At 45.4% G+C, this 20,690-nt stretch overlaps 1 protein-coding gene across 20 annotated transcripts in view; it reads right to left on the bottom strand.

Annotated features, from left to right (window-relative positions):
- Positions 1 to 20,690, bottom strand: part of PPIP5K1 (diphosphoinositol pentakisphosphate kinase 1) — a 56,913-nt gene that overhangs the window by 36,068 nt on the left and 155 nt on the right. For 5 of the 20 annotated variants that reach the window (XM_055276784.2, XM_063639532.1, XM_063639534.1 and 2 more), the window contains exons 1-25: positions 17,636 to 20,448; positions 15,008 to 15,542; positions 14,060 to 14,255; positions 13,520 to 13,610; positions 13,222 to 13,307; positions 12,753 to 12,907; positions 12,511 to 12,612; positions 11,881 to 12,042; positions 11,656 to 11,777; positions 9,856 to 9,957; positions 8,914 to 9,000; positions 8,720 to 8,795; positions 8,466 to 8,575; positions 8,297 to 8,379; positions 7,952 to 8,083; positions 7,672 to 7,793; positions 7,215 to 7,397; positions 5,070 to 5,211; positions 4,657 to 4,880; positions 4,205 to 4,332; positions 3,882 to 3,996; positions 3,605 to 3,712; positions 2,565 to 2,681; positions 2,253 to 2,417; positions 29 to 178 (exon numbers count right to left, since the gene is read on the bottom strand). In XM_055276784.2, the coding sequence (XP_055132759.2) occupies positions 29 to 178; positions 2,253 to 2,417; positions 2,565 to 2,681; positions 3,605 to 3,712; positions 3,882 to 3,996; positions 4,205 to 4,332; positions 4,657 to 4,880; positions 5,070 to 5,211; positions 7,215 to 7,397; positions 7,672 to 7,793; positions 7,952 to 8,083; positions 8,297 to 8,379; positions 8,466 to 8,575; positions 8,720 to 8,795; positions 8,914 to 9,000; positions 9,856 to 9,957; positions 11,656 to 11,777; positions 11,881 to 12,042; positions 12,511 to 12,612; positions 12,753 to 12,907; positions 13,222 to 13,307; positions 13,520 to 13,610; positions 14,060 to 14,255; positions 15,008 to 15,154 (3,105 nt within the window). In that variant the 5' untranslated portion in view covers positions 15,155 to 15,542; positions 17,636 to 20,448. Of the gene's footprint in view, positions 1 to 28; positions 179 to 2,252; positions 2,418 to 2,564; positions 2,682 to 3,604; positions 3,713 to 3,881; positions 3,997 to 4,204; positions 4,333 to 4,656; positions 4,881 to 5,069; positions 5,212 to 7,214; positions 7,398 to 7,671; positions 7,794 to 7,951; positions 8,084 to 8,296; positions 8,380 to 8,465; positions 8,576 to 8,719; positions 8,796 to 8,913; positions 9,001 to 9,855; positions 9,958 to 11,655; positions 11,778 to 11,880; positions 12,084 to 12,510; positions 12,616 to 12,752; positions 12,908 to 13,221; positions 14,256 to 15,007; positions 15,543 to 17,635; positions 20,450 to 20,690 lie in introns of those variants that run through there. The other 15 variants (XM_055276788.2, XM_063639527.1, XM_063639529.1 and 12 more) reach the window with 15 other exon arrangements.

Here is a 20,690-nt window from a genome sequence, read left to right as displayed (position 1 = left end):
AACAGGAAGGTGAGGTAGGGAGGGACACCTGTGTGCAGGATGCCAGGTGAGTGGTGGACACAGCCCAGGGCTGTAGGTCGATGGCTAGGGAAGGCCGGGGGAGGTCTCCCGACCTCCTGCGGCGCCGTCCCCGCAAGGGGATGGGGTCCAGGTTCCCCGTGCACTGCATGTTCATGACCTGCAATCAGACCGGGTGGAAAGCCGGTCACGGCTCCTTTAAACCCCGTGCTCCCAAAAGCCCCAGTGCCCACAGGGCAGAGCTAGTTGTAGGGCTAGAGAGGATGACCAGCTAGGGCATAGCTGCTATAAAGGTCATAAGTTTTATAATCTAAAATAGTCAAAAAGTATGAGATGACAAGAGGAGAAGAAGGGATGGAGGGAAGGATAAGTTGTATGCCTATATTTATAGAGCAAGGAAGATAAACATTAACATTAGTATCATAAGGCTTTGTGACCAAGGAGCAGAGAGATGATTTTCTTGCAAAGCTGAGGAAAATATCCTGGACAACCATCACCCTGGATAAGCCAGGGTCTAAGCAGCACTAGTAATTGAAAAGAAGGAATGTGATTACAATAGGAAGCTTCCTGTAGGCCTGAAAGAAAGAAGTCAATCTTATCAAGTCTGAGAGATGATACACAGAGAGCTTTCCTTTACCTGTGCCTTGTTTTTTTTAATGTTTTAATTTTTAAAAATTTTTTGTAGAGACAGGATCTTGCCATGTTGCCCAGGCTGGTTTTGAACTCCTGGCCTCAAATGATTCTCCCACTTAGGCCTCCCAAAGTGTTGGGATTACAGGTGTGATCCATCACACCCAGCTGCCTACGTCTCATGACTGCATAAACCAGAAAAAAATGGTTGGGGGGTGGGGGACGCGGTTCAAGCACAACAGCACCAGGAGAGACTAGCAGACCATGTGAATAGGAAAGACATTTGGAGGAGCAGTTTATTGATGGAAGATTATGTATCATTCTATCCATGTGATCTATTGCATATGAGCATAAAGGGTAATAGAGTACTAGGGATACCAACTTACACCTACACCTCAAAGAGAAAATAATGTATATCCTACCTAAAGAAACTCTGCATATTACCAATGTCAATTTCACCTTAAAATAATCAAGTAAAGGATGAATCAAAAGAAGAGACTGCAGTTCCTCTTTTCAGCTTTCTCCAAAATCTGAATTGCAAACCTTTTGCTGAACCTAGGTCAGCCCGTTATAGATTCTTCTGATATATCCCTAAAATGGAAAAATCAATTCCTCTAAGATAGAGACCTGGCACCGAGCCAGGGTGAACAGAGTCATTAGGACAGAGCAGAATCTAAGTCAGACAGTCAAAGTCTCTGAGACAGGGATAAATTGTGCTGTCAAAATGAATGTAAGTGATACAGAAGGAGCTAGATAGGGGGGAAGAAAAGGATATAATTGGGCCAAAGACTGAAACAGTTTTTCCAGGAAAAAGGCCAAAACAAAAACCTCAGATGGTTAGCTGCACACAATATGAGATTAATAACACTTACTTCCTTTAGGCTAGAGAGCTAGAACCAGAACTAGAGACAAACTCCAAGAATAGCAGAATATAGGACCATGCTGATAAAGATCCTCACCAGAACAAGAGGAAGACAGACAGAGCTCTTGACTGACCCACTTTCTGGAACGACAGTACAGATAAAGTGCCAGGTATTTGCTCCTATCTGAGCTATAATTTTTACCCAAGGTGACCAAGAGCTGCAGAGGGCTGGACCTTTAATATCAATTGTATTGTTATTATATTACTGCTTATTGAGCATCTATAAAGTGGATACTACTCACATTTTAGAGGTGAAAAAAAATTGAGGCTTAGAGAAGTTAAGGCCAGAGAAATGTAGAGAAGTTACCCAGCCAAAGTCACACAACTTCCAAGTATTAGACTGGGATTTTCGTCCAGAGTTCAAGCTGTTTCTACTAGATTTCCTTTTAAAGAACTACTTTTCAAATTCATCCAGAGGCCTCCTCCTTAATCTTATCTCTTTAAACCCTTATCTCTCAGGCATCTCTCAATGGCAACTCTTTAATCTGAGAAGTAGCAACCAGGTTAAAGAAGCTCTATTGGGAGACCAGCTGTGAAAGAGAAATTAAGTAAAACGTATCAATCAGAGCAGGAGGACTCTGCTTCAAGTCCCAAGAGTCCCCCCAAGGGGATCTAGAGGATCTGTGGATATAGTCCTACAAGCACTGCCACCCTTCATTTTTTCCCATGGCCCTCTCATTACCTCCATGGAACCAGCTTTTCGGTTACGAATGAGGGGTGATCTCCTCGGGAGGCCAGGGCCCTCAGGAGGCTGGGGTGAAGTCTGCAATGCCTGGTCTGGCTCATCTGATGCCTTTCCTGGACACAGGTTCTCCATACTGCCTTGGTTGGTTTTCATCTCCTCATTCTATACAATAAAAGGCAGATAAGAGAGGTGTTAATGGCCTCCAAGCTCCTAATCCGAGACTACCCAGCCCTTTTACTTCTCCCTGTACCTTTTCCCACCACTTGGTTCCTAAGCCCTTCAGTCCCAAATCCCAGCACTCTGACCCACCTCAGAAGAGGCTGGACGGAATCCACAGCCAGCTGGGGCACTGCCTTCTTCCTCAACACCTTTCACTCCAGGGCTGAAGTGTAGCTCCACATGGAACCGTTCCTCTGATAAGGGATCCTATGGAGCATAACCACAAGAGGGGGAAGTTGGGAGAAGCTGGATATTGTGGTGGAAGTAGAGAGGAACTCAAGAGGATTCATCCTCCCGGGAATTCAGGGTCTTGTCCCACTCCGGGGCTGACCTGTTACAGCTTCCTTTCAACTATATATTGTCTCTTACAGGATCCTCATTCCCTCATCTCTACCATTTGTGATTTCGCCATTGCACATGACTTTTGAACTTCCAGCTTTACAACCCTTCCCATCACCTTCCACAATAACTCAGCCTGGCTATGGTGCATATAGCAGAACATTTAAAGACATCTTGTGGGCCGGGAGCAGTGGCTCACACCTGTAATCCTAGCACCTTGGGAGGCTGGGGCAGGCAGATCACTTGAGTCCAGGAGTTTGACACCACCCTGGGCAACATGTTGAGACTCTATCTCTACAAAAAATTAGCTGGGCATGGTGGCACATGTCTGTCATCCCAGCTACTCGGGAGGCTGATGTGAGAGGATCACTTGAGCCCAGGAGGCAGAGGTTACGAGGATGCAGTGAGCTCAGATTGTAGCACCGCACTCCAGCCTGGGTGACAGAGTGAGACCTTGTCTCAAAAAAAAAAAAAAAAAGTATAATTGTGGAGCCGTATGCAGAAGGTATATGTATAACCATGTTTGAGGAAATAAGACTCATAACATTGTCCCAAATTCCATACTCTTCCTAACGCCAGAGCTGTGTTCTAGGTTATCTCTCTGGCTCAACAACATCCCAGAACATATTTTCCGTTCCAGTAGGAACCTCCTGGATGCTCTGTGTCATGCCGTGCCTAAGTGCCACACCTAGCTGGATTCTCCAAATTATAAGGATAAGCAAGTTTTTTTTTTTTTAATAGAAGTCAAAAGAAGGGGCCTTTCTTTCATCCCCCACCTGCTAGCTCCTCACCTGTGTGTTGTCCTCATAAAGCATAATGACAATCTGGGTCATGTAGTTAAGCTCTGAGATGGCACTAAGATAATCCAAAGCTCGCTGCCATTGTGCATCCTGGGTCTCCTACCAAATGCAAAAAGAGGTAAGCCATTGCTTAAGGAAACGGGAGCCAGAGAATGAGCAGGGAGCCAATGAGAATGGAGAAAGCTTTCATTTAAAAAGCATGAGGAGAAGAGTAAAAGAATGCTGGGAAAAAGCTGTTCACAGGCTAAAGAAGAAGGAAGATCCTTACATCAAGAAGTCCTCCATAACGGAAGACACTGAGCAGGGAGTGGACGTGGCTCTCACTGGTGAAATAGAGACGCGTTCGAACGTGGCGACCTGGGGAGAGCACGCCTCGGGAGTACCTGAGATAACAGCTAAATCACTCACACAGTCAGTTAACCCTGTTCCCACCCTTCTGCAAACTCCCTCCTCCCACCTCAAAGACTTCTCTCCTTTCCATCCCAAAATGTTGTCTATTCTTGGTTCCCCAGGCTGTCCCAGCTTTGATTCCCCCAAGGCTCCCTGACATGCCCCTCCCTCCATCCAACACCCCTCCCAGCCCTCCCTCACAGGGGATGCAGCTTGTTGACAGACTCATCCTCGTGGGTTCTCTGCAGGTCAAGTAGTATCTTCCGCAACAGTGGAAGACAGAAGCCCACAGCAATTTCCAGTTTCTCCTCCCGACTGATCCCGTACTCCTAGGGGCCACAAGCCAGGAATAAATACCTCAATAAATCTTGTTTTCTCATGCCTCATATTCCCAGGACCAAGATCATGCCTGTCTTCACCTCACGTCTAGGGTTTCTTTCATATCCACTACATTCCCCCTCTTCCAGATGTCTCCTGAATTAGCCTCCTGTACTTACCAAGAGCCAGAACGGACCCTGAGAAATGTAGCAACTCAACTTATTCCTTCTCTAAGTTGCTTTCCTCTAGTCCCAAATCACCCTTCCTTTCCACCTTTTCTCTCTTTCCTTCCCAACACCCTCATCCCCAGGCTAGGTCCCTTGTACAAGACACACCTGAGGAATGACCACATCAGCCAGTGCCTTAGAGAGACGGAGCAACTCTGCTGTGCCTTGAAGTCCCAGACTCCCATTGTGCTGCACGTCATACTTGACACAGTCATAGATGTCAGGGATCTTACTGATATCATAGCACCCACTCTTCTGTCGAAAGTCACGCTCCAGCTTGCTCCAACGCTGTAGCATTAGCTCTAGTGTCTCACTGTGGTAGAGTTGCAGGTCTGGAAGAAAGGCAGAAATCAGATAACAATCAAAGATTTTACCTCCAACAAAAGACTCTGACGACTCTAAAGTACAGCCAGAGGGAGGAGGAGGCCTGGTCTCTGACATTTAGGAGATGACACAAGAATGCCTGAGAAACCCATCCATACCTGAGACCTTGAAGGGAAGATAGTAGTATTCATACCCACCTATAGACCTGGGGTCCTGCATTCGTTCCTGGATCTGGTGGGTGAGGTTTTCAATCAGGGCAAATACCTGATCACAGACCTTCACAGGATTCTGGATGATAGTCATGGAGTTGAGCAGGGAAGTACTTCTGGTGGGAGCCAGCTATGAAGAATAGAGAGATGAAAAGCAAGATAGGCTCAGCACTAATTGCCCACATTCCTGTGAGTTTATTACACAGAGACTACCCACAATACAGATCTGTATGTTGGTTCACTCCAGTGAGCATTCTTAGGTTACTGGGCATACTAGCAGTTCTAGGCCTTCAGGTAAGGGCACTGCTCTAGCATATAGTCATCTAAGAGGGATTGATTTTAAGAGTCCAGAGAAAATAAAACAGACCTAAGTTCTTTTCTTGAGGGCTCTAGAATACACATGGAAAATACTGGAGAATAAAGATTAAACCAAAACCCCTCAAAATCTCCACAGAATGTTTTCATGAGTAGAGATCACAGATAACATTATCTTCTTCTTCTAAACAAGATGCTAGCCTGAGCCTAGAGTAGAAATGCTGCCTCAGAACTGGGTTCCGACTCAGACTTGTAGGACAGTAACAGTCAATGAGAAATGGGGAGGGAGAATCAAGATTGTGGCTGAAAATGCACAATTCTATTTAGGTCCTCCCAAGTTTCATTCTTGCTCGCAAAAGAAGGCAAGGCAGAAAAGGAAAGCTGCCTTAGCTTTTTTGAGTTTGACAGTGAGCAATGGATTGGGAAATGAAGGAGCAAGTTCCTGTTCCTTATCAAGTCCTACTCAGAGAACACAGAAAATCCTATGGGCTCATAGCAATGTGCTTAGCTACTTAACTCATTTAAGAACCAATCAGAAATGTTACACAACAATGTAAATATATGTAATGCTACTGAACTGTAAACTAAAAATGGTTAAAGTGGTACCATAATTTTAAAGTTTTAAACATTTTTTTTAAAAGAACATATCAGAAATGAGGAGTGGGAAGAGTAGAAAACCACTGCCTGGTCAATTGTGGCCTAGATATGCAGGAAAAAGAATGACCATATTGGGTAATGGCATATAGTGGGATTAATACTACAGAGCAATGTAACGGCCTGGGCATTGGAGTTAGACTCCTTGGGTTTGTATTAGCTGCATGACATGAGGAAAATTGCTTAGATTCTTCTGAGCCTAGGTTTCCTCATGTGTAAAAGGGGAGGAAAGTCCTTGTGGTCTGCACTCCTTGTAGTGCTTTAAAGATGACCATCAATTCTTTGTCTTCCTTCCCTTCCCTTAATTCTGGCTGGCCCTGTAACTGTTTAACCAATAAAAAATAACAAAGTTATGTTGTGCTAATTCTGGGCCTACACTTTAAGAAAGCTTCTAAGCTTCTGCTTTTGAATATCCCTAAAGCTACCATTTAATACATCCAGCTGTCACGCTACAAAAACCATATGAAGAACCATGTGGAGAAAAGAGGCACTGAGATTACGGGGAGAGCATGAAGAGGGAGAGAGCCAGCCATCCCACAATCCCAGCTGAACTTCCACATGGTTCCAGCTCCAGTCAATATCTGACTGCAATTTCAGGAGAGACTCCAAGCAAGATCAGATGAGCCCAGAACTGTGAGAGATAATAAAATGGTTGTTGTTTCAGGTTACTATGTTTTGCGGTAGTTTATTATGCAACAATGGATAACGGAAACATTCTTTTGTTCAGGATCCTTGGGATCAGAGCTGTGCTTTGGAATTGAGAATCTGTGGGACTTTAGAAGTTAATACAGTACATATGCCATATGTATATAATACCTCCATCAGGGCCCATGGCATAACCAAACACATTAATATTTCTGCCACAAAATGCATGACTATTTACACTAAGTGGGAAAACTAAGGATTATAAAAGTCTTAAGACAGTTCGTGTCAGGTTTAGCTGCCAAATGAATCTCAATGTCAAGAAAAAAATCTTTTTAATTTTCAAAATCATGCATAAGAGATTGTGGACGTGTACTTATCTCAAAGGGTTGCCGTAAGGATTAAATAATATATGTGTAAAACAACTAAAACAGTGCCTGGCATGCAGTAAATACTGTTATTATTGATCCCTACTATTTAGAATTCTAGGAATTGGGGATCCAGGCTATTTTAGAGCCTGACCTGATCGTAGTCCTCAGGGCCAAAGGGCGCATCCTGCTGTAGAATATGGTGCAGCCGAGCCTTCACCCGGTGCTGGCAGCTGCTCAAAGAATCCCCATCGCTGTCCAGTAGCCCATTCATGTTGGCACTCTTCACCATTTGTACCAAAATGGGTGTCAGCTCCCCTTCTAGAGCCAGAAGGCCCTAAAGAGAAAGCACAAGGTCTATTTGTTTCCCTTGCAGGTTAGCATCCCTAGGCCTAGGTGGTCCCAGGGATTGAATGGAAGCTGGTTGAAGAGATGGGGCCTACCCTCACTAATTATTGTCAGCTCATTCTCGGTAGTACAGAATGGGTCCAATACATGCAGAAACTTCTCTGAGTTGGCCTACAAGCACCCTGAGATGCTCCAACTGGTTCTCCAAACTCTCTGCTTCTCTACCTAATGGAAACTGGGACTATTAGAACTGTAGTATGCACCTTGGCGAAGGCAGCAGCAGTCATCTGAACACGACCCTCATCAGAGGCATAGATCTTGAGATCGTGGCGGAAAGTGCTATGGAGACGAAGCAGCCCACAACCAGGGAAGCCAGCATAGTCGCCTGGGGACAAAGTAGGGGACCAGGAATGGACTGCTATAAATACTTGTGGAAGAAAAAATGTTCATTTCCCCACTGTCTCTGTCCCTTCATTTTCCCCAACTTACTCTCTAATCATTTTATCCTGGCCCTGCTATGCGTTCACTCCCCAAAACACTCACCCTGTCCTCCAGGATACATGCAGCGAAAAGCTCGCCCCAGCTCCTCAGCCTGAACACGGCCAGCAGGAGTCAGTTCTCCACCCCATTTCAGTACCAGCAACAGAGATGGGGCCAGAGTTTCCCTCTGTGGATCTGAAGGAATAAGGGGCAGTGAATGGTCTAGATCTAAGAAAAATAGTGGGAACATCTAAATGTTAGCCCTTCTGAGGAGACCAGAGAGGTAATTGGGGGTAAAGGTCATCTATAGACTCAAGTAAAAGAGATCTGGTGGGGAAAGAAGATGGACAAAAAAAATAAAAAGAACACAAGATCTGAGAGGTAGTGGTAAGGGGGACTACCTCTTACCTTGCCCCTCATTAGAAGCTTTTACTCCATGAGGGTAGTAAGTCAATTGTACCTTCCGGTTTATACCTGAGAAGTGACCATACCTGCAGGATAAAGTCACAATTTATTTTCTGTTCCAGCACACCAGTTCTCACTGTTATTGGCTCCCTTTTGCTATCCCCTTTCTCACATCTCCAATACAGACTTCAGCTGCTCTAGTTTTCCAGTCTTCTCCTCGATCTCACCACCTGGTTCTTTCTCCAGTTCAGCCAACAACAGCCTTGTGATATCCAGCACCTCCTAGAGGAAATAATAAGGTATCCATGCAGAAGGCCAAGTCCTAGACAGTTACCTTTCCATCCTAGTCTTTTATCAAGACTCCCAGTGCCATATCCTCTATCTCTCTCATAGCACTGCTCCTCCTGGCCAGATTCACTACCTTACCTGGAGCTGCTCAGGTCGCTTGAGTTTTAATTTCCCTGTCTTGTAGCCACCATGTTTTTCAAACAGAGCAAAAAACCTGAAGAAGTAATGAGAAGCTTCAGTGTGGGATGAGACAGTCAAAGCCTCCAGGACTTGCCCCCCATGCAGTCTTCCTCACGAAAACCTATTTGTGTAAATTAGGACACTCTTCCGACCTTGGGTGTTTCACTTCCATCTTCATCTTCTGCTTGGGAGTACGATCCCCATGACGAATAATTGCAATGACACAACGAAGTTCCATCCTAAGATCATAAATGTTATCAGAGCCTCTCCCACACCCCCATCCCACCTCCTGTCATCACATTACTTCACACGTCAAAAAACAGAGGGGCTGAGCAGCGCTCAGGCCTGTGATCTCAGCACTTTGGGAGGCTGAGGTGGGAGGATCACTTAGGCCCAGGAGAAACATAAGGTGAGCATGAGCAACATAGGGTGAGTCTGTCTCTATAAAAAAAGTTAAAAGAAAAAAAATTATCCAGGCATGGTGGCACACTCCTGTGGTCCCAGCTATTTGGGAGGCTGAGGTGGGAGATCACTTGAGCCCAGGAGATAGAGGCTGCAGTGAACCATGAGTGCACCACCGCACTCCAGCCTGGGAGACAGAGCCAGATCCTGTCGCAAAAAAAAAAAAAAAAAAAAAAGAAAGAAAGAAAGAAAAAGAAAAGGGAACTGAGATTAGGAATGGAAGCGGGGCATGGTGGCTCATGCCTGTAATCCCAGCTCTTTGGAAGGCCGAGGCGGGTGGATCACTTGAGGTCAGGAGTTCAAGATCAGATGGTGAAACCCCATCTCTACTAAAAACACAAAAATTAGCCAGATGTGCTCACCTGAACCCAAGAGGTGGAGGTTGCTGTGGGCCAAGATCATGCCACTGCACTCCAGCCTGGGCAACAGAGCTAGACTCTGTCTCAAAAACAAAAAAACAAAACAAAACAAAAAAAACGGGAGGGAAATATAAGTGGAGTTAAGGAGACTGTGTATAAGAGGCCCAGGCTCCGTTAGTCAGATAGTGTGGGGTCAGGAAGTAACCATTAGTCTGGCTTAAGGAATCCCATAGGTCTTAAGTAGGTTACTCCAGATTTTTTACTTTTGCTTACATAGTGCCAGATGTGGTGGGAACAATGGGAATGTCCTCAGCCTCCGTGGGGATGGACCATGGAATCTGGAACTGTGGGGCAAGCTCCCGCATTATGGTGTTCCTAGAAAGAGAAACAAAGAAGCCATGTAAAAATGAATAAACCAGAACTACTCATACGAATGAAGCTCACAAAAACAAGCAGGCTGCAGGCAGAAGAATACATTAATATAAAGTCTAAAAACATACAAATACCCATATATATGTAGTAAAAATATAAATAAATACATGGGAATGACGAACACCAAATTATGGATTGCGGTTGCCTCTGGGGATGGGGACGGGATGTTACTAGGGAGGAGTACATAGGGGCTTCAATTATATATATATATATATATATATATATATACACACACACACACATATACATATATATGCGTGTACATACACACACGTATGTGTACACACATGTGTACACACAGTTTGTGTATATAGATACACACATGTATGTGTATATATACACATGTGTATATATGTACATATATATGTATATATACACATATATGTATCTATATACACTAATATACATATATGTGTACGTGTGTGTGTGTGTGTGTGTATATATATATATATTTTTTTTTTTTTTTTGAGATAGAGTTTCGCTCTTGTTGCCCAGGCTGGAGTACAATGGCATGATCTCAGCTCACTGCAACCTCCACCCCCTGGGATCAAGTGATTCTACTGCCTCAGCCTCCCGAACAGCTGAGATTATAGGGGCTCAGCACCACGGCTGACCAATTTTTGGGGGTTTTTTTTTGAGATGGAGTCTCATTCTTGTCACCCAGGCTGGAGTGCAGTGGCATGATCTCGGCTCACTGCAATCTCTGCCTCCTGGGCTCAAGTGATTCTCCTGTCTCAGCCTCCCAAGTAGCTGGGATTACAGGCGCCCACCAATACACCTGGCTCATTTTTTTTTGTATTTTTAGTAGAGATGAGGTTTCACCATGTTGGCCAGGCTGGTCTCAAACTCCTGACCTCAGGTGATCCACCCGCCTCGGCCTCCCAAAGTGCCAGGATTACAGGCATCAGCCACCGCACCCGGCCTATATGCCTAATATTTTATTTCTTAAGCTAGGTGGTGAATACATAGATGCTCACTTTAGTCATCATTCCTCATATATTTCTGAATGGTTTATACATTACGTGACAAATTTCTTGGAAAGTCAAGTTGCAGAGCAGTATTATAGTACGACCATATTTAGTAAAATAAATACAGTTTGGATATGGCAGAAAAAGATAAATTGTTATGTCTAAAACTGTTAACAACAATGGTCTGGGGGGGGGCAGTGTTAGAAAGGCGAGAAGCCCTTTCTTTCTTATTTTTATTTTTTTAATTTAATTAACTAATTAATTAATTTTGTATTCATTTATTGGGATGGAGTTTCGCTCTTGTCACCCAAGCTGGAGTGCAATGGCACGATCTCAGCTCACTGCAACTTTCACCTCCTGTGTTCAAGCGATTCTCCTGCCGCAGCCTCCCTAGTAGCTGGGATTACAGGCATGCGCCACCATGCCTGGCTAATGTTGTATCTTTAGTAGAAACAGGGTTTCACCATGTTGGCCAGGCTGGTCTCTAACTCCTGACCTCAGGTGACCCACCCAGCTCAGCCTCTCAAAGTGCTGAGTTTACAGGCATGAGCCATTGTGCCTGGCCTGCTTTTTTACTTTTATACCATATTTATGATATTTAAAATAAAGCAAAAACTTTCAAATATTCTTCTGTAAGCCCATTCTCCCCGGCACAGACCACTATGTCTCTTACCCCAGAATCTTGGCACAGTCATCGTAGTATTTCATGGAGTTCTTGACAAAACTAAAGCCATTGACATCACACACAAAGGAATGACCATTGGCACGAAGAAGGTCAAATCCACAAACTGTTTGCTGCAAGGAAAAGAAGAGAGATGAGAACAAGACAGTTACTTTTCCCGGACCCCTGTTCCTTCCTTTCTCCCTCATTTCACAACCTCCCTGGGCCCTCCTCTACCTTGAATGCTACGCAGACTTTCCTGGCCACCAGCTTTTCCATGGCAGTCAGCATGACTGGATATCGAATCTCTTTCCCCTCACTGTCTCGTTCAACCTTCCCATCCAAAGCTGGAGATTTTCTAGCTTCAGCATGGGCATAATCTGGCCCCACTGTATACACCTGCAGGTACATAGCATCACTGAGTATGCCCACAGCTCACCCTGTATATGAGAAGACAATATGAGCACTAGGTCTGTAGACTAGTTTCAGAGTAAAACAACAACAAAAACAAAACAAACAAATCCTGAGCATTAAGGAGACTGACCAACATTTTTCCTACTGAGCCCTACTGAAGTATCATTATGAATTTCTCCTCGGGACTCCACTACTGTCAGGTAGTCCTTATTAAAAAATAATTTACCAACATTATACCGTTTTTCTAAGTCAGCCTTGCCCTTGCTCTGATAGTGAAAATGTGAATGTCTGCATCCTCCACTCATTATCTTCACCTGAATTTGAAAGCCAATCACATTCACATCATGTTATTTTCTAGGACCTCCTCCCCATATACTTCCTCCACCTGCTTCCCAAGTACCCCATCCCCACCCACACATTTGTAACCTCTTAAATCCCTATATCCACCATAACCTTGACATCTGTGCCATCTGTTGGCATAAACTCCTCATAGATGTACGACCCCGTCTTTCGGACGCTGCTCTCAGGAGAGTAAACACTGCTTCGGCTGCCAATCTTCAAGAGAAAAAAAGAAGAAAAAACAATGTTGCCTCAGCTCTCTATTCTGTCCCCAAATTCTCCGTCTTCCTTCCCCACAACCTCATCCTTGCCCTTTTACCTCTCTGACTCCCCAGATGCTCAAATATCACCCCTACCTTACGAAAGAGACGCTGGCTTCCTCCTCCAGCTGAGCTGGGGTAGTAGATGTAAACATTGTGGTCTTCTGCACTCACTGGCTTCTCCACAAAGGGCTTGGGAAAGACAGCTCCATTGACCTCTACTTGGTCTTCACCTTCTATCAGGTTGCATTCTGAAAGGTGGTTGTGTGGTCATTCCTATGGCCTACGGTTGTGGAATATTACTAATTCTCATTTCCCCAGGTTTTCATCTCCATAACCCTCAAATTTTTATGACTATATCTTTGTAATAGATGAGGTAAAATCTCTATATAACATGTCTAAGATTCTGTCCGAAGACTCATGGCTCTAACCCCACCCATAATCCAATAACCAAAACCCCACATAGGTAGGTGGTATATAGGAGATGTCTAGAAGATGGAAACGTGGCTAAGTCATAGAAAGCAAGGAAAGGCAGGACTAACCCTCCCCCAGGCCAGGTACTCACCCTCAGGCCGGGCAGGATCACGGTTGAGCACAGCATATCGAGGCAGATCAATACCCTCTTCCTGCAGGATCCGGTACACCTCCCTCCTGTCACCCCCAAATAAAATAGCTGGGAGAGGTGGGAGTAACTAAGGGGAGAGGCTGGGGATTTCATTTGCACAGGATTAAAAGACACCAGGGCACAAAATTATGGTACAAAAATTAGGCATGTTGGTTTGACTCTGCTCCTCTCAGAGTGGGTTCCCTGAACATGCATGATCCCAAAGCCACCCATCTCGCTGGTCAACAGGAAGTTATACCTATCTTGGATGTAATACTGCATGGCCAGATCATTGATAAGAAAGGGCTTTCGAAGCTTGGAGTAAGCAACAGCTTTGTCCAGAGGAAAGCCTGGAATGGAGACAGGAAATAAAGAGACCAAAGGAAGGGAGAGAAAGAGAACGAGAAGAGCAAGAGAGATACAAAGACATATTCAAGCTATTAGCTGCCACTGAGCTCCTCTACCTATTCAACCCATCACTTATTCTTCTGCCCAGCTCACCAAGTCTAGGATATTTATCAAGAAAAAGTAAAAGAGAAATTATTTTTACAGTCCTTCCAGAGACCCAATTCTGTCAGAGATCCTAAGAGACTTAGAGTTGTCCTGAGGTTAGACTATATGCTTTAAACCCCCAGCAACTCCTCCAAGATGTAGGGAAAGCAAACTCCTTGGCACCGTTCTCTAGTGTGTCACAAGTAGCTGATGGCTCTTTACTAAGGAAATAAGACAATAAGAACCTCATTTCCCAAACCAGTATTCCCACCACCATTCCTTCCCATTTTCCTTCACAGACTCCAACCTTTGGAGTGGAAAGAGATGAGGCAGTGGCAGGATGGCCAGTTTTCCACGGGTTCATTAAGGATTACATCTTCTCCCAGAATGATAACAGTCAGGTAGTCAAATCTGCAGAGTCGCTCTAGGATTTGAGTCATGGGCTTGGACTTGGATTTCTTGGTCATGGCACAGATGCCAACAATGATCTGAGGTTCAGGAGGCTACAGAGAGAAAGTGCTGTCAGAAACTCAAGAAATTCCCACCAATATCACCCCCTTCTGGGAACACTGTCTTATCTTCTTAGGGCACAGAGTTTCTTGCCAGGACTCTGGACCTGTGGGACAAAGGGTACCTCCTAACTTTGATTGAGGTTGGGGCACAGCTAGGGATTCCAACTGCCTACAGAATAGGGGCCTTTCCACAGTAGGAAATATGTGCTCAAGCAGGAGAGCTAGAGGACCAACAACCATGAGACAACAGGAAGATCCCAAGGGCAGGGGTTTCTTTTTTCTTGGAGATGGAGTCTCACTCTGTCGCCCAGGCTGGAGTGCAGTGGCACGATTTCTGCTCACTGCAACCTCCAACTCCTGGGCTCAAGCGATTCTCCTGCCTAGGCCTCCTGAGTAGCTGGGATTACAGTGCCCACCACCACACCCAGCTAATTTTTGTATTTTTAGTAGAGACAGGGTTTCACCATGTTGGACAGGCTGGTTTCGAACTCCTGACCTCAAATGATCCGGCCGCCTTGGCCTCCCAAAGTGCTGGGATTACCCACGCCCGGCCAGGGCAAGGGTTTCTAAGAGAGGCAACCTAACCAATCTCTACCGCCCCTCCCCTAAACCAGGATAGGGCCTGTTTATGACAGGGAGTCTATGCATTTGGAAAGAACAAAGAGGTATCTCTAACCAATAGAATCTTAACTCTCTAGGACAGAGGCTCCAACCCCAAGTTACATCATTTTCCCCATTCTTACCACTTCATCCTCCTCATCCTCAAGGAGCTCGCTGTCACTCTCTTCTGGCCTCATGCCTGTTCCACGGGTGCCCAGCCCCTCATCTCCAGCTCCAAGGAAGAAGTGGGCCGTGGTACTCTCACTCTCACTGGCCGTCAATGACCACATCCCTGCCGGAACACCCACTCATCCCGCTCTGCAGAGGGGGGTACCCCGTCAGCTCAGAACCCAAGCCCCCTGGCAGTGGGTGGGGATGGGGATGGAGATGAAAAGCATAAGAGGGAACTATAAGGGGAAACAAAACAAAGCTATAGGAAGAAGGATCAACAAGAAAGGAGGCATATGGGCTATGACTTGAGATGCTAAAAGAGCCATAAAAGAAAAGCAAGGCATCCCTTTTCCTCCCTGCTCACCCCACTCCAACCAATAAATTAGTAAGAGGATCAGATAATCAGCCCTTACAATGCCGGCATGTCCCTGATTTGGCCAGCAAGAAACATTAACTTCAGGCAGCAAGTGGGAAAGGCAGGTCCTCAAGGAAGGCTACTGTTGAGTCCTACCAGAAGAGAAGGTTAGAGTGACATTTCAAACTTTGGACTCACTTCACAATGTTCCTAGCCCTTTTCCACCTCCTCACAGTAGTGTTGAATTCAGTAATTTAATTCAAAGGCAGAGGAATGAGAGAGCTCAGCTGACTTTCCCCTTAAACCTCATCTTCATTCTTCCCAAAGATTAACTCAAAAAATATTTATTGATGGCACCCTACATTCTAAGCATTATATCAGAACATTAAGGCCAGGCACACTGGCTTACACCTATAATCTCAGCCCTTTGGGAGGCTGAGGAGGGTGGATCACTTGAGTCCAGGAGTTCGAGACCAGCCAGGGCAACATGTCGAAACCCAGTTTCTACAAAAACATACAAAAATTAGGCAGGCATGGTGGTGCATGCCTGTAGTCCAGCTACTTGGGAGGCTGAGGCAAGAGGATCATTTGAGCCCAGGATGCGGATGTTGCAGTGAGCCGAGATCACGCCATTGCACTCCAGCATGGGTGACAGAGTGAGACCCTCTCTCGAACCAAAAATTAAAAAAATAATAAAACCCCCATGATCTCTCTCTCCTTCATCTACTCCACCTTAAAAGACAGTTGCCCAGCCAGATACCATGGTTCATCCCTATAATTCCAGCATTTTGGGAGGCTGAGGCAAGAGGATCGCTTGGGCTTAGGGGTTTGAGACCACCCAGGGCAACATAGCAAGACCTCATCTCTACAAAAAAATTTTAAGGCTGGGTGCAGTGGTTCATGCCTGTAATCCCAGCACTTTCGGGGGCTGAACCAGGATGTCTGCTTGAGCTTCAGAGTTCGAGATCAGCCTGGGCAATATAGGGAGACCTGGCCTTTACAAAAGCTTTTTCTTAAATTAGCCTTGCATGGTGGCACGTGCCTGTGGTCCCAGCTACTTGGGAGGCTAAGCTGGGAGAATTGTTTAAGCCCAAGAGGTCGGGACTGCAGTGAGCCGTGATTGTACCACTGCACTCCAGCCTGGGCGACACAAAAATACCCTGTTTCAGCCGGGCATGATGGTTCACGCCTGTAATCCCAGCACTTTGGGAGGCCGAGGCAGGTGGATCAGGAGGTCAGGAGATCGAGACTATCCTGGCTAACATGGTGAAACCCCCGTCTCTACTAAAAATACAAAAAAAAACTAGCCGGGAATGGTGGCGGGCTCCTGCAGTCCCAGCTACTCGGGAGGCTGAGGCAGGAGAATGGCGTGAACCCGGGAGGCGGAGCTTGCACTGAGCGGAGATTGCGCCACTGCACTCCAGCCTGGGAGAAGGAGCGAGACTCCATCTCAAAAAAAAAAAAAAAATACTCTGTTTCAAAAGAAAAAAAATTTTTTTTTTTTTCTTGAGACGGAGTCTCGCTCTGTCGCCCAGGCCGGAGTGCAGTGGCATGACCTCAGCTCACTGCAACCTCCCCCTCCCGGGTTCATGCAATTCTGCCTCAGCCTCCTGAGTAGCTGGGACCACAGGCACACCCCACCATGCCCGGCCAATTTTTGTATTTTTTTTTTTTGTAGAGACGGGGTTTCACCATGCTGTCCAGGCTGGTCTCGAACTTCTGACCTCATGATCCGCCTGCCTCGGCCTCCCAAAGTGCTGGGATTACAGGCGTGAACCACCATACCTGGCCAAAAAGTTTTTAAAAATTAGCCAGGCATAGTGAGTGGTACACGCCTGTGGTCCCAGCTACTCAATAGACTGAGGCAGAAGGATTGTTTAAGCCCAAGAGGTCAAGGCTGCAGTGAGCTGTGATCGTGCCACTGCACTCCAGCCTGGGTGAGAGCAAAACCCTGCCTCAAATAATGATAACAATAACAATAATAATAGAAGACAAATGCCCAAGTTCAGAAAATCTGTTCAGGGAAAGAGGTCTAGTGTGGGTGGGAGGTTGAGAATACAGGCATCCATACAGCAGTCTCCAACCCATTCTCAAACTGAAATCTCAATGTTCTCTCTCATGTCCCCTGGTACTATAGAACCAGTGCTAGTGTAGGCCAAGGTCCGTCACACCAGGAGCCACAGTGAAAAAAAAAAAAAAAGTCCCGGCTATAACTGTACCAGTAAGAATATCTTAAGACTTTAACTTGAACCAGCAGTTCCACTTCTGTGTACACACAAGTAATGTAGTTGTTCTCAACCCGCTGTGATTTTGCTGCACAGGGGATGTTTGGCAGGAGACATTTTTGGTTGTCACAATTGGAAAGGTACTATTGGCATCTAGTGAGTAGAGGCCAGGAATACTGCTAAACATTCTAAAATGCATAAGATATCTCCTCACAACCAAGAATTATCCAGCCTTAAATCTCAGTTGTGCTGAGGTGGAGAAACCCTGCTACAGAGAAATTCTCCTACATAAGAAGACTTTTGTGAGGAACTTCTTAATCTTCTTCATCTCTCTGTTAGTAATGAGAAAAACTGAAAACAGTTCAGAGGTTACACGTAGAATCAATAAATATAATGTCATATATAGAAATGATAGACTAATAGCAATGTAAAAATAAAAGCTATATGTAATAAATGGACAGTTTCCAAATACAAACTGCAGAAATATACCTGCAGTACAATGCTATTGTATAAATACAAATGTTACATATGGTTTACGACTGCATATATAATTAGTAAAAGTATAAAAACAGGGACTGGAAAGAAAGACATCAAATTCATGATAGTGGTTACCTTTGAGAAGAAGGGAGAATGGAACTGAGGATTCAAATGGTACTCCACAACCTTATCTACAGTGTTTATTTCAATTGTAAAAAAGATCTGAAGCAAATACACAAAAGGTTAGCATTTGTTTCTATGAACTGTAAGGATATGAATATCTGTTATTATTTTCCAAAAATAAAAATTGAGTCACACATCAGCAATTTTCCGTGGTCTCCAAAAGTTCTCAGAAAGACTGACCAATGACTCTAGTGAAAGCCACAAACTCCTTAAGTAAATGAACTTGTCTTACAGAAATAATATCTTATATACATAGTCTCATAGATTTTGAAAATAGTCTTGAATAATTATTTTCTCTATCTTTATTTTAAACTCTTTCATTAAAACTGGGGTTTGCAATTTTGACTAGAAAGTTGTAGCTGACCACCGGGCACGGTGGCTCACACCTGTAATCTCAGCACTTTGGGAGGCCAAGGCAGGCAGATCACTCGAGGTCAGGAGTTCAAGAACAGCCCGGCCAACATGGCGAAACCCCGCCTCTACTAAAAATACAAAGAATTAGCCGGGTGGGTTGGCGCACGCCTGTAATCCCAGCTACTCAGGAGGCTGAGGCTGGAGAATCGCTTGAACCCAGGAGATGGAGGTTGCAGTGAGCTGAGATCACGCCACTGCACTCCAGCCTGGGCGACAAGAGTGAAAATCCTGTCTCAAAAAAAAAAATAAAAAGAAAGTTCTAGCGGACTTTTATATATACCTCGACCTCTCAACCTTTCCAGTTTTCATCATCTGCTGTCTTTACTTCTCAACTGCCACGGGGGTGCGACATTCTCCTTAGACTTAATATTTCTAGTTGTGCACTGCAGGTCTCATACACACACTCTTCCCCTGATAAAAACGCTATTTTTTAAAATTCCTTTTCAGTGACCTGACCCAATTTCCCTGACTTGGGACATTCCCAAGGTCCCTGTATAGTCTGAGCAAGTAGAATTTTGTTGCATTCTTTATCCTCGCTCTGAAGCAGGGACTTTCTCTCAAGTCTAAGATTCCTAACCCTTTGCCCTTCTTCCATTGAGTCCTTCCTCGTTTTCTACTGAATGTACACTCAGGTTCTTGAAATTCTACTGCAACTGCATAACGGGGCATGGTAAGTAATAGAATAGGGAAGAGACTGTTTACAAATATGCGGCTGAAGAGAGACGAAAGGTCTAAATTCCCAGTTAACAAAGCAAAAATAGAAGCCTGACAGAAATAGCTATGAAATAAGCCAGGATTTATTTAGATGCACCTCTGGGAGAAGCTGAGCTTTAATGTGGTGTTCCCAGAGCCGCTTCCCTGTTTTCCATGCTCTTCTCCCCATCCGCCTCTCCCCCAAACTTTGTTGTGAAAGAAAAGAAAACTTCACACTCCACACTGGGCTAAAGGGCAGTCTTACTCTGACAGGAATCAATGTGAATGGAAGGAAAGAAGCAAGGACATAGGCGAGTAAGGTAACGAGGGAGGGGCAGGGAGGCAATCTTCTCAGGAACATCTATGTTAAATCAGATCTGGAGAAGGGGTAGAAGGGAGGGTAAATGGTGTAACTTCTTTTTCCCATAGAATTTAGGGCTCCTTGCATAGTCATCTAATTTCCTAAATCACTATGCACTTGATGGTGGACTCCATCGGTAGTGAAGAGGAAATACCAATACAATTTCCAGGCAGGAATATTTCCAACACAGAAGAACTCCTCAGGCCCCCAACACTATTTTCTGCCCACCTTGAACAGTGGACGCCTCACTTCCTTCTTAATGCAATTTTTAATTCTTCAGACACACTCCTCATTTGGACTCTGATCAACTGTGCTCCTCTCCCTCTTCTCAGTATCAGCTGCTTCGTTCCGCCTTCTTTCCCCAACTTGCTACGACTCTTGCCCCAATACTGACTGCAGCCTCCCCATCCCGCCCCGAATCATTGGTCAACTAATTCCATTAATCCAACTAATCCTCGCACTCACTGATTCCCCAGTATTAAACTCCTTCACCCCCTCGTACGAGTCACCATACTTGGTAACATCTTTATATTGACCCCTCAGTGACCCCCCACAATGACGGTCTGCCATCCATTCTTTCCTCACACCACCCCTCTCTCCAGGCTGTCTTCTCTCCGCCGCAACCCATTCCTCAAGCTATCCCCCTCCCCCTGGACTCCAGCCCCGCCCCTCCTAGCGCAGATCCCTTCCACCTTGATCCTCTCCCCTGTACGGCTCCGCTCCTCCATCCTCCCACAGGACCCCCTCTTCCTCACGCAGACCCCCACATACCTATCTATCTCCTCTCCCGCCGACCCCCTCCTCGGTACTCTCCTCACACAGCTCCGAGTCACGAATACCGCCCTCGCATCCCGACTCCACTAGCCTTTGCCCGCCCCCGCCTTCGCTGCCTCACTCTCCCTACTCTGACACTAAGGCCCCTCCGCTGGGCCTCTTCCCAAAGTGGA

Source organism: Symphalangus syndactylus, chromosome 5, assembly GCF_028878055.3.
Source record: "Symphalangus syndactylus isolate Jambi chromosome 5, NHGRI_mSymSyn1-v2.1_pri, whole genome shotgun sequence".
In the NCBI taxonomy this organism is placed as follows: Eukaryota; Metazoa; Chordata; class Mammalia; order Primates; family Hylobatidae; genus Symphalangus; species Symphalangus syndactylus.
The sequence above is the reverse complement of the archived record's forward strand: the minus strand, read 5'-3'. Positions and strand labels throughout refer to the sequence as shown.